The following is a 17,871-nucleotide window of genomic DNA, read 5'->3' as shown; positions in this document are numbered from 1 at the left end:
CGGTGTAGTGCAATTTAAAAAACGAAAACGACATAAGATTTCCGTTGCTAAGTGCGAAACCAGCACCTGAAGACCTGCACTCTAAAAAAATTTGAATTTTACAGGTGACTTAATCCCTCATACGATGTAATTCATAAAGACCTAATTTTTGTCAAATGACGGAAAATTTTATTTGTAATGTTAGATGAGCTTGAATTTTACTGGTTTCGACTGTAACTTGCGTTCTACTAGCAAGTGCGACTGTATGAATTTAAATGCACCTTTTACCGGCCAAGCAGATGCATGCTTCTGTGGCTCAGTCGATTAGCAGAGGAACTTGCGATCTAATGATTCTCGGTTTAAGTCGCAGTGGGTTGCTACAAAATTCTTTTTTTTTTTATTTCAATGAATTTCATGTCATGGAGTTTTAGACACAATATTAAATGTTCTTCCACGTAAATTTGCGTGAATTGCGACGCTCCATTTATGTGCATCTAATAAGATGTAAAAATTTTTAAGTGTGTTGGTCAGTCTCTGTTTTCTCAAGCGAAAGCGAGATTACTATATTACTAAAGAATTCTTGAAATATTCATTTTTACAAAAAATAGCCTAACCTTTTCAGCTTGTAAACTGCCAAATATAAAAGATTTTTTGTAAAGTCGGAAGTCGACCGTATAAAATTCACGAGTTTTGTGTATGACCTTAATACTTTTCATTTGAATCTAAGTTTATGGAAATCGGCTCAGCCATTTCTGAGATATCGGTGTGAACTCCATTTAGGAATATTGGATCACTATTTCCGGTACTTCCGGAGCCGGAATCTAGGGAACGGTATAGTCAAAGTAGGTTCGATTGACGATAAACCAATGAGATCCATACACTGGAAAAGGTTTTACTTTGAGTGACGTTCTGGAATTTTGAAAATTCGTCACCTTTTTATATCGGAACCAAATGGTCGAATCCTAATGAAATTCAAACCTAATTAAAGTGATTCTGTGAGATACGTTTGTGAAAATCAGCCTCACAATCTCTGACAAATTTAAGTGAGAACCATTTTAAAGTTATTTATCGCTATTTCCGATACTTCCGGAACCGGAAATTGGCGTTTGGTATAACTTAAGTGAGATTAATCTACTAACAAGATCTGTAATTCCGGAACGGAAGTCGTATCAAGATAAAACTCAAGAATTTCCTGTGGCATTTTCAGACCTTTCATTTGAATTTTGTGAAACTCGGTTCTTCCATCTCTGAGAAAAATGAGCATTTGTTTCATACATATATGCACACACATACCCACATACTCACATACTGTTACCAATCGATTCAGCTCGACGAACTGAGCAAATGTCCGCGTGTGTATGTGTGTGTATGTGTGTGTATGTGTGTTTACAACAAAGAGGTCGAGATCTCAGAGATGGCTAGACCGGTTTTGATCAAACTAGTCGCAAATGAAAGGTCTCCCCGTCACCCAGAACGCTATTGAATGATTTCGAGATCGGATGTTTACTTTTTGAGTTATACGAAATTTTATATCAAAATTTTGTTTTTTGACAGTCACACTTGACCTTGAAAACAGAATATATTTCCAGACTTAGATTCCGCAAGGTAATAGCTATCCAACAAGCTATAGATTGTTTAAATCCGTCTATTTTTAACGGAGATATCGATATTTTTGTGTAAGCGGCTTTTCCCCATATTCCAGCAGTAGGAGTTTTGTGCTTTGTATGACAAAGCAATGCTTTGTTATACTGTTACATACAATTGTTTCTAAGTACCAAAAATACTGTGTACAGCACCCTTTTTCATGACATTCTGCCTCGGACCGATTTTAGCTCGGTTCGTTTTTGGCAACATAATCGTTCGAACATGACATATACAAACCAGATGATGGCAGAATTTTCGAGTTATAAGCAATTCCATAATTGTATTGTTTTAAACTACTTACAACAATAAATACTGGAAGAACATAACACCCATATACCATCCGAATCAGTTCGTCGAGATCAGCAAATGCGTGTGTGACAAATAATTTCACTCAATTTTCTCGCAGATGACTCAACCGTTCTCTACAAACTCAGATTCATATGGAAAGTCGTATGCTCCTAAACAAGATTCCTTATATATGTTTGGATCCGACTTCTGGTTCCGGAACTACAAGATGATATTTGAAACAAAATTAAAATTGTGTAACTCTTTTTTCTCGCAAATGGCTTAACCGATCTAAGATTCAAATGAAATCTAAGAATCGTCTAAGATTCAAATGAAAAGTTGTAAGATCCTATGAAACATCTTGCTTTTCAGTCAGATTCAACTTCCGGTTTAGAGGATACAGGGTGATTAGTATAAAAAGATCCATTTCACATAAATTAATCAGGTTTATCGGGTCTGCAGATTTGGATAGTCGATAACCAAATAAACTTATTTCAGTTTAAGTGATATTCAGTTTTCGATTCGGATTTATTTCGCACTATGATTTCTCAAAGATGTCTACACTGATTTTCAAACATTTTGAAACAAATGTAAACAATACAGCTACTCAGGTGAATTTATCTGACTTTGGCTACACCAATTTTGGAATTTCGGTTCTAGTATCGAATCGTTTCTCAAAGCTCAATCGTTTTCACAAAAATAGCCAAATCGACAAAGACAAAATTAGTTAATTTTATCTAATTCTGACTTCCGACTCCAGAATTAGAATCGGTTTGGTTTTATGCTGGTTCCTGAATACCGGCTCTGGAAGTACCCTAATTAACCGTAAACTCTAATGTGGAACTTAACATATCGTGGAACGTTCAATCGATTGTCACACTTTTAGATTGAAATTACAGAGTAATGAGTGATTAAAATCTCAAATTGTCGCTTAAAACGACGGTCATTAAAATAATGTCATGAGAACTGAAACACCAAAGAATATTCATGCAAAAAACACATGCGGATTGATACAAAAGGTATCATCTCACCGCTAGGTGGATTAAGCACATTTTTCAAGTTCAATTCGTACAAACATTATGCTTTCTTATAAGCGTAAGCGATTTTCCGGGCCTTTCGTTTGACGGCTTCCATCGAATTGAGCACAACCTCCTTCTAATAATCATTACCATTCTTGATATCCCAGGAAACAAATGGAATACCGCATAATTACACTGATTTCTTTCCAATCCTTTCAGGTGTACCGTGGTCCTGTTCAACTCGAAAAGGCTTACCCAGTCGTTTCTGCTAAACACGGCCAAAAAAGCCATCACAGCGGTAGCATACTCACAATGTGGTCGGTATTTGGCTACCGGTGAATGTGGGCACAATCCCTCGATCAAAGTATGGGAACTGGACGCCAACGGCAATGGCAGCTACGAAAATGGAGCCGCCGGCAGTATTGTGGCCGAATTTTCCGGCCACAAATACGCGGTCAGTTGCGTAGCATTTTCACCCACCGGAAAATATCTGGTGTCGGTTGGCTCACAACATGACAACGTTGTGAATGTGTTCGATTGGAAGGCCAACCTGAAGATAGCGTCGAACAAGGTCAGTGCCAAGGTCGTCGCCGTAAGTTTCAGCGAAGATGCCAACTATTTTGTGACGGTCGGAAATCGGCACGTAAAGTACTGGTATCTGGAGGGTAGTAGAAAGTATAAGGAACCGATTCCGCTAATGGGCCGAAGTGCCATTCTTGGCGAACTGCGGAATAACGACTTCTGTGCGGTCGCGTGCGGAAAGGGAGAAATGGCGGATAGCACCTACGCGATTACGCGTAACGGACATTTGGTGGAGTTCAACGCCCGACGACTACTGGACAAGTGGGTAATGTGTAGGACAAATGCGGCCAACTGTATGGTCACCAGTACAAAGTATATCTTAGTGGGATGTGCGGAAGCCATCATTAGGTAAGTATCATTAGCTCCATTGTTCTTCATTATTTGCAAGCCCCGAACGATAGATTTTTTTTCGATTATGAGTTTTTACTATCGCATAGGCTAATCTAAGCTTTGTATAGTTTCATTGGTTTATCGTCTTAATATAATAATTTTAGTAGGAAGACTCCAAAACATTTTTCTTTTGATTCTACTATTTCTTTCACGTATTCTTTGTAGATATGCATTCGATCGGTTATTCTTGTAGGCTTTTACAACGCCTGTGTCCGAATGGATTAATCACACTGGATAAGCATACAAGTAGTGAACAAAACCCGTATCTGTTCATAAATCAACTATTTAGGAATAATTTAGAAGAGAAAGAGTTTGAAAAGTATAAAGCCATTGTAAAAGGATGTGCACATAAAGAACAGAAAAGTAATACGTGCCTAGAGTCATGTAAATAAGTCGTTTATCACTTACTATTCGAACCGATAAAAGTAAAGTTACGAGGCTGGGAGCTTAGGGGGTTTCGGTCCAAGGTGTAGGCGGCATCGTTCCATTTTGCTTCATACCCCTCAATTTTCCTTGAGTACTATGTCACTATAGTTTTCATATTCCTTCTTCTTCAAATAATCTCTAGTTAGTTTAATATCGTTAAAAACCAACACCAGAAAAAAATATTGACTCTATGACGTATAGCTGCCTGCCATGAACTCAATTTAGGTTTTTTATCAGCACTCAACACTTGAAAATGATTAAAGCGAAAGTGAAAACTTGCGATAAAATTCAGGCAATTCGATTGAACAGAACTCCAGAACTCTATAAAAATTCAATTTAAGCACAGTTGGTGAAGTTCAAATATCAGTCTCGTCTCTGTGTTCTAATTTCACACACAACCACGAATTTAATTCTTTCTCTGGCGATTCATTGTCGCCATTTTCATTCATCAGCTTTAATACCGGTCACATTTTCAAATATCTGTGGTTTTAAAAAAGTCTGCGCTCACGATATACTCCACTAAGGTGGTAAACTTTGTAGGTTGAGTGAGTGAAAGACAATGTCAAAAGTCAAAATGGCGCTTTTTATCAAGTGTCTGAAAAAATTCGGCAAACCCCCGAGCATCTGTAAAAACCTTTAGTCCTAATTGGAAATTTGAAGATTCGCAGACAAACATCTCTGACAATTCTGTTCATTAGTAGGATTCTAGTCTATCTTTCGTTTGGTATTGATAAAAAGTTTAAAGAAATTGTTCGTATGAATTTGTTTATAATTTATGTTCTGTAGAGGAACATCCTATAGAATTTCTGTTCCCATCCGTACATTTGCGGGTATCCGTACGGCTTCAGAATCTCTGGAAACGAATATTCTTGTAATCGATTCAGTCATTGTTTTTTTTTTCAATTCAACATAACTGATTACAATAACACAACCATTTGTTCTAATGATTCATCCTGTTTGCAGAGTATTCAATGCGGAAACGTTGGAGTACATAACAACCCTTCCGCGGACACACTTCCTAGGCGTGGACGTAGCACAGGGCATTCACATCAATCACATGATGACCACGCCCCAGAATGCCAAGTATCCGGACACGATTGCCATTGTGTACGACGAAAACCGATCGAAGGTGACGTGCGTGTACAACGATCACAGTCTGTACATTTGGGATCTGCGCGATATTCGACGGGTAGGCAAGAGCCATTCGTTTTTGTACCATTCGGCGTGCATCTGGGGTGTGGAAACCGTGCCATTTAGCTATCTGAAGCACAACGTATCGGATATGCTGCCATCGGATAGCTTTCTGACATGTTCCTCGGATGACACGATCCGAGTGTGGGACATTGATAATTGCGAGAGTACTGATCTGTACCGAAAGAACATCTACAGTAGGGAATTGATGAAGGTGATTTACATTGACGAGGAATTGAACTTTATCAAGGATATGGACAATCCGATCCACAATACGGAGAAAAATTCCAGTTATGACGGGCGCAACGGTGTAAGATGTATCAAAATTAATCCGGCTAATAGTCAGCTAGCCACGGGAGACAGGAGCGGAAATATTCGGATCTATAATCTCAGTAATCTTAAGTTGATCACGACGATCGAAGCGCATGATTCGGAAGTGTTATGTTTAGAATACACCAATGAGAAAATCGACCGAAAGCTATTGGCAAGTGCCAGCAGGGATAGGTTAATTCATATTTTCGATTGTGAAGCGGGTTATAGGATCTTACAAACGTTGGATGATCATTCAAGCAGTATCACATCGGTCCGGTTCATCGGAACGGGCAAGCAGTTCCAGATGGTGTCCTGTGGTGCCGATAAGTCCATCATTTTTCGCAACTTCCAAAACAATGTCTTTCTAAGGGGCAACAACTGTGCCGGTAAAAATACGCTTTACGATATGGAGGTAGATAGTAACTATAAGCACATTCTGACTGCCTGCCAAGATCGAAACATTCGAGTCTACAGCACGCAAAACGCAAAACATACCAAGACCTTTAAGGGGTCTCATTCCGACGAAGGAAGCTTGATCAAAGTGAGTTTGGATATGAGCGGTATCTACATCGCGACCTCCTGCACGGACAAAACACTCAGTGTGTACGATTACTATTCCAACGAATGCATGGCCCGAATGTACGGTCACAGTGAACTGGTGACGGGTTTGAAATTTACAAACGACTGCAAACATCTGATTTCGGCAAGTGGAGATGGTTGCATATTTGTTTGGCAAGTTCCGCATGATATGATTGTGACGATGCAAGCTCGACTTTCACAGCAAGCGCTCAGATCCGGGCATCAACCCATTCCTCGTCCCCTATCCAGCGCCTTCAGCGATGCCATTATGGAACATCATCAGCCCAACAACGATCAGTACGGATCACCTCCAAACAATCTGTTCATTGAGGACGCTCCAGTTACTCCCGGTTATCGATTTTCCGATGTCGGTCAGTTACCTCAGTGGGCTAAACGAAAGCCTACCGAAGATCAGCCAAACTCCCCGGTTCTAGGTAGCAGTCCTAGTCAGAATCAGAACTTTGGTGGTCCACCGAAACCACGGGGACGATGGGGACAAAAGGGACAATTCGACGAAGCTTTGGATTTACGGAATATTGTCGATAGTCCTTTGAACACAACATACGCAGCAGACAAAGCGAATCTGCATCATGCGAATAACAACACACCGACGTCTGGTTACAATAGTGGTAGTTCTAAGGATGTTTACAGTAATGCCTATCTGAGCGAAGATAGTTCGATTGACAGTGGTCGGGAAAATAGGCGAGATGTTACATTCCTGCACAAGAAAATTTCTGAAACGAAAGCACTTCATTCGCTCAATTCGGAATCTAACACGGAACATGACGGCGACGTTGAAGACATTTCAGATGGTGAACGAACCAGTTCAGAACATGGCATGGTATACTATCCGACGGCGACACCTTCGACGCCCACGTAAGTTTTCCCATTTCCATTGAATCATTCTGACACAATATTTACAAGCGAATTATCATACTTTCAGAGACTTCAAAATCAACGAAATCGACGTTAACGAGCTACGGAAATCGATACGACGGCAAAAACTGGAGAAACAAGGCCTCAGTATCGCAACGCAGTTGCAGCTACAGAGTGCTGCTTCAACTGGGACCGGTACCGGCACTTCGGATGATGAAGACGAAGGATCAACGCCTAGCGGTGACAATGCCGATCGGTCGTTGGCTTCCACACTCGGTGGAAGTTCTGAAAGTATACCTCAGCAAACGTCTTCAACCTTCCTGCAAGCGGCACTTGACGGTCCAGCCAGTCTCTCGGATAAGGAGAGAGGTAATGTTGGGGATTGAAAATTTTGATATTGTAATATGTCTTCATTGATCTTTTCTTTCAGCTCAAACCCGTAAAAGTATCAGTGCGATGCATAACAACGACGCAAAAATTACCACCAGTATCTCCAAATCATATGCCAATAACAAGAAGGAGGAGCTTATGAAGGTCATTAACGAGGCCAAAGCAAAGTTGGAAAATGTAAGTAAATTGTTGGTTTATAGTTAGAAATTGCCTTCTTCATCTTCGATAGAAAAGCTTGAAACAAGTGTTACCTAATGTAGAACTTGTATTGTTTCAACGACTCATTATCACCCTTTTTCCTGCATGTTTTCAGAGGATTTTAATTCATAGTAAGCGTGACGTTAAATATTCATTAAATCAAGTTAATTTTAAGGTGAGGAATAGAAGTTATTGAACAGCACATTGTCAATTTCTAAAACTGCTCTCCTGAGATCATTAAATTTTTCTAACCATGCCAATAACGGAGCCGGTGGTCATCTGTTCGAATGTCCTGATGCCAGCTACCAAATAACACAATAACACGCTTCCATAACGGCTTTTACTGTTTACATCATTTCGCAAGCATTTGTAACTTGTGTCTTTCAGTATCCATAAGTCTCTCTTTTTCCGAAAGCGGCTTTCTCTGCCCTTCTTCTTGTCACAAACCTATGCCAATTCAACTGCTTCTTCACAGAAATTTGTTTACTTCATTTCTTTTGCGAGCGACATAAATCAAAACGATTTACGAATCAGTATGTGCTCTGGACAAGTTACCATTAATCATTCGTTCTATGATGGAGGCTTTTTGTTTTGTTCTGGTGCTGTTAATATTTAAAGTCCTTCATCTATACAGCTGGTAAAGAATTTTCAACGATCGACACGGAAGCGAACATTTCCGCTTAATATATTTGTTTGACTGGCTAATTGTGAATATGTCCTTGTTTTTTGTGTAGAACTACTTCCATCGATTTTTTTTTCAATTTTCTAATTCGATATTGTAAATCTTGGTGCTGTTACATGAAATATTTTGCCTTTATGCAAAAAATCAAGGGTTAGTTTTGGTGAAGGCATCAAAATCGAATGCTAAACCAAATCGATTCGGTATGACGACAATAAGAGCTATGGGGAGTGGACCTTTTATGAGATGCTGAAACAAACTGGAACGGTTAATATTTAACGAACAAATGATCGGTTTGAATCGAGCAATTCACTTGAAACGACCAGTATATGGCATCAGACAGAGGAGAAGCACAGCCGTCTAGCATAGTGGTTCCCAAACTTTTTTGGTTGAATGCCCATTTTAAATATATTATTCGTTCTACTGCCCACCAAATAGAAAAAAAATATTAATATTCTGCGACAATCAACATTTTTGCAGTTAACTCGAGATTTAACTATAAAATAGATAGAAATGATACAAAACATAATTTGCTTCCCAACGCGGTAGAAATTAATTGTTAATTCAAGACCATATCGCTCAAACATTGGGTAAGCAAAACAACGAGAAAACCTTAGATTGCTCAACCGGAGAAATAAAATGAGATCGACTGGTGGAGGAATCAAGTTTTTGAGTGCGAAATTGGATTACAGGGGATCAACTAAAATGTGAACTTAACCGATCGTGCACAGTCAGATCAAATACCAATTTCTTTTTTAGCCAGAAGTCTTCTGTGTTGTGTATCATAACATCCACAATAGTTCAGTTGGCAAAGCGATTTCCCCAGATTGGAGAAGGTTACGGACGGATTTATAACTGTCTCTGAAAGCTTATGACGCCAGTTTTTGTATTTCATTATTTTCATTTTATCAGTCATAATTTCAGACCGTCTTTTCGTCGGGGAAATGGAGAAAAGTTTTGCTATAGGCGTGTTTTCTTGCGACGTATGTGAACAACACTATGATTTTTTCAAGAGCTCGCTCAAAAGTAACTTTTCGATTCGTTTCATTTAGAATTGGAAAAAACTTTTGCTCATATTGTGGCGCTCCTGGTGGACGGATTTGGAAGTTCATGGTGCCCACGTGTCGGGAATTTCCTTAGCTTTACGTATGATTTTTGACATTTCGCAAATCGAGTGTACTTTGTAAACAATCAACATGGAAGCCGAAAGAAGGGAAAAATTTGTGCACAATTATTTGGAAAATCCATTGTGGTCTGCATCTAGGTTAGCTAAACAGCTGAAATTGCCCAGAAATACCGTATGGTGCGTTATCAAACGGTATAAAGAAACATTGACGACGATTCGGAAGCCTCAAGCCAATCGTCGGAGTGGAACTGTCGACCGGAAACTGCGTATTAAGATTTTGAAGACGATTAAAAGGAATCCTAGTCTGTCGGACCGTGATTTGGCCAGAAAATTCGGTGCTGCCCTTAATACCGTGAGGAGAACTCGACTCCGGGAAGGAATCAAGTCGTATCGAGCTAACAAACAGCCAAATCGGACCATAAAACAGAATAGTGTGGTCAAAATTCGTGCTCGGAAACTATATGACCAGATGCTGACCAAGTTCGACGGGTGTCTTCTGATGGACGATGAAACCTATGTCAAGGCTGACTTCGGCAAATCCCAGGTCAAACATTTTACTTAGCAACAGCTCGGGGGATGTTCCAGCCAAATTTAAATTTATTTTTGTCGACAAATTTACAAGAAAATTTCTGATTTGTCAGGGCATTTGCAGCTGTGACAAAAAAAAACGAAAGTTTTCGTTACAAATAAGACAATGACATCGGAACCAAACCCAAAAGAGTGTTTCCAAAAACGAATTTTTCCGTTCATTCGATCTCACGACCATCCCGTAATGTTTTGGCTAGATTTGGCAAGCTGTCATTACAGCAAAGTCGTTCAAGAATGGTATGCAAAGAAAGGGGTCCAGTTTTTTCCGGAAAACCTTAACCCACCCAACTGCCCCCAGTTCCACCCTATTGAGAAATACTGGGCAATCATGAAGAGGAGACTTAAAGCAAAGGGAAAGGTTTTCAAAGACATCAATCAGATGACGACCTGGTGGAATAAGATATGTAAAACGATGGACGAAGAAGGTGTGCGCCGCCTAATGAGCCGTGTTACAGGAAATATTCGAGAATTCCCTCGAAACCTTGACGAATAATTTTATCCGTATTTTTTCTTAAAAGTATGAAGAAAACGCTACATTTGTATAAAAAAAGATCTTGAATTCAATAATAAATAACTGAAATACAGGCAATTGTCTTTGTTCCAACTCTATCTGAAGCAAGCTTTAGTTCTGAATTTATTTCTTGTGTGAGAGACGAAAACGAAAACATTTTTTAATCAAACAGTTTATTCGAGGTCAAACAGTTTTTTGCGACTCTCAAGCGACGACTTTCCACAGGGGAAATTACGACAAAAAATAAGTTTTGGTGGTAAAGATGTGCATGACTTTGTTTATTACATTTGTTAGTATTTGGTTCTATGATTGTTAGAAACATTCCCAAGTCCTCTCACCAAGTAATAACAAAGCGATATCTAGATCTGGATTCTGGTCTTGAACACTGGATTAGAATATTGAAATATCGAACAAGGTTTTTCAATCAGAATAGTTACTGAATCTGAACCTGGGTTTTTGAAAGAGATTCTTTATCCGAATATGGATTCTCGAAGCAGAATTCATATTATATTCGGAACATGGATCTGAATTCTAGACCTGGAGATAGATTGTGAATCTGAACTCCGGACGGAGCGCCAGAATTCTGTTTTCTGAACTTCTGACAGTGTTTCCGAAACTAAACTTTGAACCTGAACTGTGAGCCTGAATTGGATTCTGAACCTAAGTTCTCTAGGATTCCTCTATTCTAAACTTGAAACGAAATTATTGACAGAGATTCTAAACCAAGACCAGAATTCTTAACCATTACCCTAGATTTGGATATCCGACAAGGTTTCTGGATCTGAACACTGAATCTAAACATGGTTTTTGAACTAGAATTCTGACAGAGTTTCTGAGCCTGAGGCAAAATCTACACTTGGATACTGAGCATGGAATTTTAATCTAGACCTAAAACTGATTTCTTGGCTTGAACTTTCGTTGAAGGTTTCGGGCCTAGATCTGATGCAGGATTTTGGAGCTGGATTCAGATTTCCAAACAAGATTTTTACTCAAAAAAATTGACAGAGATACTGGGACCTTGGATACTGATTCTGTATTCTTAAACTGATACAAAATTATTTGTTTGGATTCTGAATCTGGACCTGGATTCTGTACATGGATTCTAAGCCAAGATCTGAACCTGAATTGAGTAACTTGACATGAACATGAATTTGTGATCTGAGTGCAAAATCTGAATTCTGAACCTAAAACTGGGACTTCGATTCTGGACCGGACTTCTTATTCTGGATCTGAATTCTGAAATTGGACACAGATTCTGGACCAAAATTATTGACAGAGATATTTTACCTGAACCTGAATTCGTCACCTGGATTCTGGAATTTAATTTTCAACCTGGCCAGAATTATGACCCCGGATCAGCTTCTGACAGAGTTTTCGAACCTGAAACTAGATCCTGAACCTTGATTCTTCACCTGAATTCTGGACCTAGTTTCAGAACATAAACCTGGCTTCTTGAGCGAAAATCGGGATCCGAGTTTTAGGCCTGCATTTTGGATCTGGACTATAGACCTGAACGCCTGACAGGAATACATAGGTTTTCGTGTGCGTTGGGCATAAGCTCTGATCCCAGGCCTAGATTCTGGGTCTGAATTTCTGACAGAAATTTTAGATCTGAACTTAAATTCTGAATCGTGAAGCAGGATTCTGGGTCTGAATTCAGAACATGAATCTAAATTCTGGATTTGACCTCAGGATTCTGAATAAGATTTTGGACTAGAACTCTGAAAATCATTCGGACTATCTGGATTCGAGGACCTGATTTTTTCTGTATTTTGTATGAATTGAATTTGGAATATACAGGGTCCGGCACTCGAAGTGTAACCAATTGAAAAGGCCATAAATTCAGTTTGGAAAATTACTTTTACTTAATTCAAAGTACAAAATGTGTAAAAATAATACAAAATTCAGAATCAATTCATTTTTGCTCGATATGACCACCTTTTGCCTTGACTATGGCCTTGAGACGGTCAAAAAAGGAATCGCAAGCTGCCCGAATGTGACTTGCAGGTGTATTTTGGCCCACTCGCGGACAATAACTTTTTCCAGCGCGTCGAGATTGGTGTATCTTTTAGTTCGGACTTTGCTCTCCAAAATGGCCCAAAGAGAATAATCCATTGGATTCACATCTGGTGAATTCGAGAGCCATTGTGTGGACGTGATGAAGTTCGAAACGTTGTTTTTCAGCCATTCTTGGTTCACTCGAGCTTTGTGAGACGGTGCCGAGTCCTGCTGAAACGTCCATGGTCTGCCACCGAAATGTTTGTCTGTCCACGGCTTCAAAGCAACCTCCAGAATACTTTCCCGATAATATGTCGCATTTACCTTGACGCCAGGCTCGAAGGTCTGAAGTTGGTTACACTTCGAGTGCCGGACCCTGTAGACATGATATGAATTTCTAATGAAACATTGAAACTATTTACACTCATTTTTATTTGACTAAGCACATTCTTGGTCGCAACAGCACTTAAATCTTCATCTTCTTACTTTCGTTTTCTTTCTCACGAATCTTACAAGAATTGAATGATGCATTAATCACATCATTTTTGCAACTGACAGATTGGAATGGAATTGTTTTTCGCAATGATATATTATCCACATGCCTATATAAATTTGTCATGAATACATTTTACTCTCGGTCTTTCTCAGAAAGATTTTTAAGTATTGAGACTTATTTGCCCACCTGTTAAAAATTTTGAGTTTACTACCCATTGAAAATGAGCTAATGCCCACTAGTGGGCTGTGGGAACCAGTTTGGGAATCACTGTAATATACCATAAATTTGACACTTTAAGACTTATCTTCTAGATTCAAAGTGGTACTCCGTTGTCTAGTACTATATTCTTTTCTAAATCTTGAAAAACAATAAACCTTATAGTCAGTTTGATGTCGCTTTCACTCGAGAAACCTGAAACTGAGTCAAGGTTTCGGACAAAAAATTTTTGCGATAATGACTTGAGTTGGTACTAAACATTGGTGGTGTGAGGGAACCCGATGTGATAATCAGGTTCGAAATTGAACCGAATTTCAATTGGATGGTATCGAAACTGTCTTCAAACAAACAGGTTGTCAGCAGTTAGGGTGCAAGCTGAGTTAGATTCAGCATCATTCGAAAATGACATTGATGTCCTGTTCACCTTCTCGAAAATTATCATGCCAAATTCTTAATGCTGAATATCACCAATAGCTTCGAAGAATAGAGGAAAAGCATAGAAAGATTAGCAAACACTTATTGAAATGGAATAATTCTAAATTATTTAACACAATAGGTCTAATTTCTCATCTGTGAAATCCTGCAATCTCACCCAAGAAATAAATCCAAGATTTGTCCTATACTTTACAAAAATAAATGTTAACACGGCTTACATTCACCACAACACCAGCATCTAAAAAACCATTGTGAACAAACACTCACGGATTTTTATGTTTTATTTCAGGTTGGTTACCGATCCGGTCTCCGCGCTAGTCAAAGTATTTCTGATCTAAGTCATTCGATGGGTGGTGGTGGTCTTAGTGGCACCGGGCGCTTACAGAGGATAGGTAAGTGTTAATTTCCTTCCTGCCGTTAGTGCTAACTGACTCGAAACTGTTTGTTTGAAAACAAATTTACACGGATTTTGTTCTGAGATTCGACCAGAATATACAAACCAGTAAACACCTTCATGCCTTTAATTATGGTGGTGGATCAGCTTAAATGCTTTCGAAGTAACACTCGTAATTGTTATGTGTTCCGCAGCATTTTCTAACATTGTAGATACTTCTCAACTAAGGACTACCATCGCTAGTTGCACTAACTTTGAACACAAGCTACTTCTTCATTATATGATTTGTCATCTTGAATTTCAGCTAACCTGTAGAATTGACGTAGAAAACAGTCTGTGCAAATATAAATCGACAGAAATGAATGTTGGTCCAACATTTGAACAATTCAATTCGTTCAAAGGTTTTTTTTTCTGTTCTCATTCCGTACCATCCAAACCAGCTGCAGTCAGAAGCGTTAAATTCGCTTTATTCTTTTCTACTTCTATCCCCATGCTGCCCTACATTGTGCACTCTGGCTTTACGGTAAATTGTTGTTCCGATTCGAACACGTTAGGTGACGCACCCTACTCGTATCGAAACTATCCTCCTTCGATTCCGGTAGCCAACAACTACCTGAACTGTGCTGCCTCTCGGTCCCGCCTAGTTCACAATTGTGCCATGATCAATCAATTTCAGCAGGAATTACCTCCCTACCCGAAAAATCTTGGGATTTACGCCAAACTCGACGAAGATGAGAGTGACGAAGAGACGTTGGTACGACCGAATAAGCTTGAACTGCCGGAGCTGCCCCCGGTACCGGCAGACAAGCTACGCAAGCACCCAGGTATTCTGAAAAATTACAAATCTTGTCCAGTATCTCCAGTGCATGAGGAACAGGAATGGAGTATTTTGTCGAATCAAGATGGTGACGCTGGCCCATCAGACCGTCAAACTCGACACTCCATGTACTACGAAGATGCCAAAACTATTCTGGACATGATTCACTCTGACACAGAAAAGATGATTCAAGAGATCACCAGTAAGTATGGTGACTTGGATGACCTGGAACCGAAAAAATCATCTCAGGACTCGAAAGTGGCCATTTCAGCAGATCATGATTTCAAACGGTTAGAAACGGTTAACAAGGAAACCAAGAGTACGGCACGAAAGGAACGGAACGAACATGGTTTCCTCTCCGAAGATGATCCTAATTTTAGCTCCGACTCGTTAGAAGACTGTAGCCTAGACTTAGACGTAGATAAGACTGAACAAGGTAAGAGTAAACGCAACACCTGTGCCAAACATCGGAAGCCGATCGATCCACTTCCGAAGCGATCCGTTTCCGATTACTTCATATACGATTGCTTCCAACCAGTTCCGTATCGAAACGTTTCTCTTTCGGATATATTGGATGAAGATAAACATAGTTCTGATAACCGATTCCTGGAAACACAACGCCACTCTAGCGCCAGTTTCTTTCTTGGGCAGCAATATCCGGACCGCAAAAGTCAGGAAAGTATTCTCTCCGATGACTACGGGAGTGGTGGTGTTAGTTATTGCAACAGTATGGAGAGTATCCTATCGGACGATTCCGAATGCAAAAGTGCACCGTTAGAAGTGCTATTCGAGCGCATCAAACGTGATCGCAGCTATTGTGTTAATAACGAGTACAAAACCGAAACCGGTGGCACTTCTAAATCATATGGATCTAGTCCAAATGCGTGTAGTGGCTTTGATTACTACATGCAGAACAACTATTTCAATCGAGATGTCCCTGATAGTTACACCTACGATAATTGGGATCTCAACACTCGAATCACCGAGTCCCGATCGCCTCAGCATCAGCGATTGGATGTTTCAGGAATGCCTACCTCGATAAGTTATCCCCGATTCTTGTCGAGTTCGGCCGTTACAGCTGCCGAAGAGAATATCAGAGAGGATTTCATTCCGTCGCTAACTGCCAAAGTCGCTCAATATGGGGGAGGTATGGTGAAGAGCTTAAGCAAAGATTTCGCTAACCAACGAAAACAAATGAACTCCAATCCGATGTACAACTGCGAAGGCAACGAACTGTTTGTTCGCAAAACGGTTAACGCTACCAACCAAATAACCCGATCGGACATTTTCGGAAACGAGTCCTCTGTGTACGTGATGAAAAAATCGTGTAGCTTCGAAATCGAAATGGGAGGCCGCCGAATCGCTCGTAATTCGAAAAAGTTCGAACAGAATCTTCAACGATTCGAGTTGGAACGACAGCAATCCGATCGTTACCGGTTCGGTGGTACGCTGGAAATGGACTACGTCCCTCACAAACCACCGGTTGCCCACCGTCGGTCGGCTAGCATGAAAGGTCGCGGTCGTATGAAATCCAAGGAGAAACTCAACACGATTATTGGTCAGATGTCCTCCTCTGCCGCCTATGAGGATAACAAATTGCGTGACTTCGTTAACAAAGACTACATGCCGAAGGAGTTGAATGCTGGCAGCAGTTGCTCAAAACGACGTCCCCTGGAGATGGGAGATGAAATGTCTTTTGAAATTTACGTAGCCGAAAAGGGTGTCTGCGAAGACGATAATATGGATAGTTTGGAGTTGTTATCGAAGCCGGACTTGCGTAAGGTAAACTCGGTAGATTCACTGGATGATGGTCATCAGGTGCCGGACTGTAAGGAATCTCCTGTGAAGTGTAAAATGGATCTGGATCATTTGAATGACTTTAGCTTGCTGTCATCGGTTGAATATAGCAAATTTTTAGACATCGAAAAAAAGATCGATATCATAAACAAACTGGTGGAAATGGAAGAGCGAAAGTTGGAACAGGAACGAATGGCAAAGGAATCCCGGATGAAGCCGTTCGAGTGTGATTCGCGACAAAAGGGCTATGTGAAGAGTCTGACTGAGAATTTTGATAAGTTAGCTAAGAACGCTCAGGAAGAACTGGAGAACGAAAAAAGCTGGCACATGGCTCACACGGCCAAAATGAAACGTAACTTCAGCCTACCCGATGTGTTGGAAGGGGCAAAGTTCAAATCGATCAATTTCCACGATTCGGAAGATCTGTTCAAGCAGAAAGACGAAGACGAACTGTCGGAGAAGGACGAACACTCGCTCGGATATGTCGAGGGTGAAGGTGTGGCAAAGGCTTTAATTTTCAAAAGTATTTGATGTTGTGCTGCCGATTTTTTTTACTTACTATTCTCGATGGGTTTGCTCGTTGTAATTTGGAAGCAAGCGAAACGCCTATCCAATCGGATCTTGCATGGAACATTGTTTGTTAATTGCTTTAAACTTTGGTGTAGCTTCTGTAGTATTATGATTGTAATGTGCTTCTGCTACTTCCGTGTTTATCAGCACGCCATATTATATTGACCGTCACTGCTATTGACGTGGGGATATTATGATTTTCTGAACGTTTCATGATGAAGCTTCAGTATTCATTTTTTTTTACTTTTCATTAATTTTCACTTTTTTTTTTAATTTACCGTTTGTTTATCTTATATATATCTTATATATGAAATGGTCACGCGTACTTACATAGCAACAGAAAATCATAATTCCCCGTCGCATTGCTTTTACT

General features: G+C 39.9%; 1 protein-coding gene across 10 annotated transcripts in view; it reads left to right on the top strand.

The window, feature by feature from the left end:
* Window positions 1-17,871, top strand: part of LOC131431397 (uncharacterized) — a 232,589-nt gene that overhangs the window by 207,076 nt on the left and 7,642 nt on the right. For 8 of the 10 annotated variants that reach the window (XM_058597080.1, XM_058597087.1, XM_058597078.1 and 5 more), the window contains 7 exons: window positions 3,147-3,857; window positions 5,289-7,283; window positions 7,351-7,652; window positions 7,714-7,850; window positions 7,987-8,046; window positions 14,210-14,312; window positions 14,869-17,424. In XM_058597080.1, coding sequence (XP_058453063.1) covers window positions 3,147-3,857; window positions 5,289-7,283; window positions 7,351-7,652; window positions 7,714-7,850; window positions 7,987-8,046; window positions 14,210-14,312; window positions 14,869-17,424 — 5,864 coding nt within the window. The remainder of the gene's footprint in view (window positions 1-3,146; window positions 3,858-5,288; window positions 7,284-7,350; window positions 7,653-7,713; window positions 7,851-7,986; window positions 8,047-14,209; window positions 14,313-14,868; window positions 17,425-17,871) is intronic. The other 2 variants (XM_058597086.1, XM_058597088.1) reach the window with 1 other exon arrangement.

The sequence above is a fragment of the Malaya genurostris genome, chromosome 2 (assembly GCF_030247185.1).
Source record: "Malaya genurostris strain Urasoe2022 chromosome 2, Malgen_1.1, whole genome shotgun sequence".
NCBI lineage: Eukaryota > Metazoa > Arthropoda > Insecta > Diptera > Culicidae > Malaya > Malaya genurostris.
Note: the sequence above shows the minus strand (reverse complement) of the source record. Positions and strands in the feature narration are given on the sequence as shown.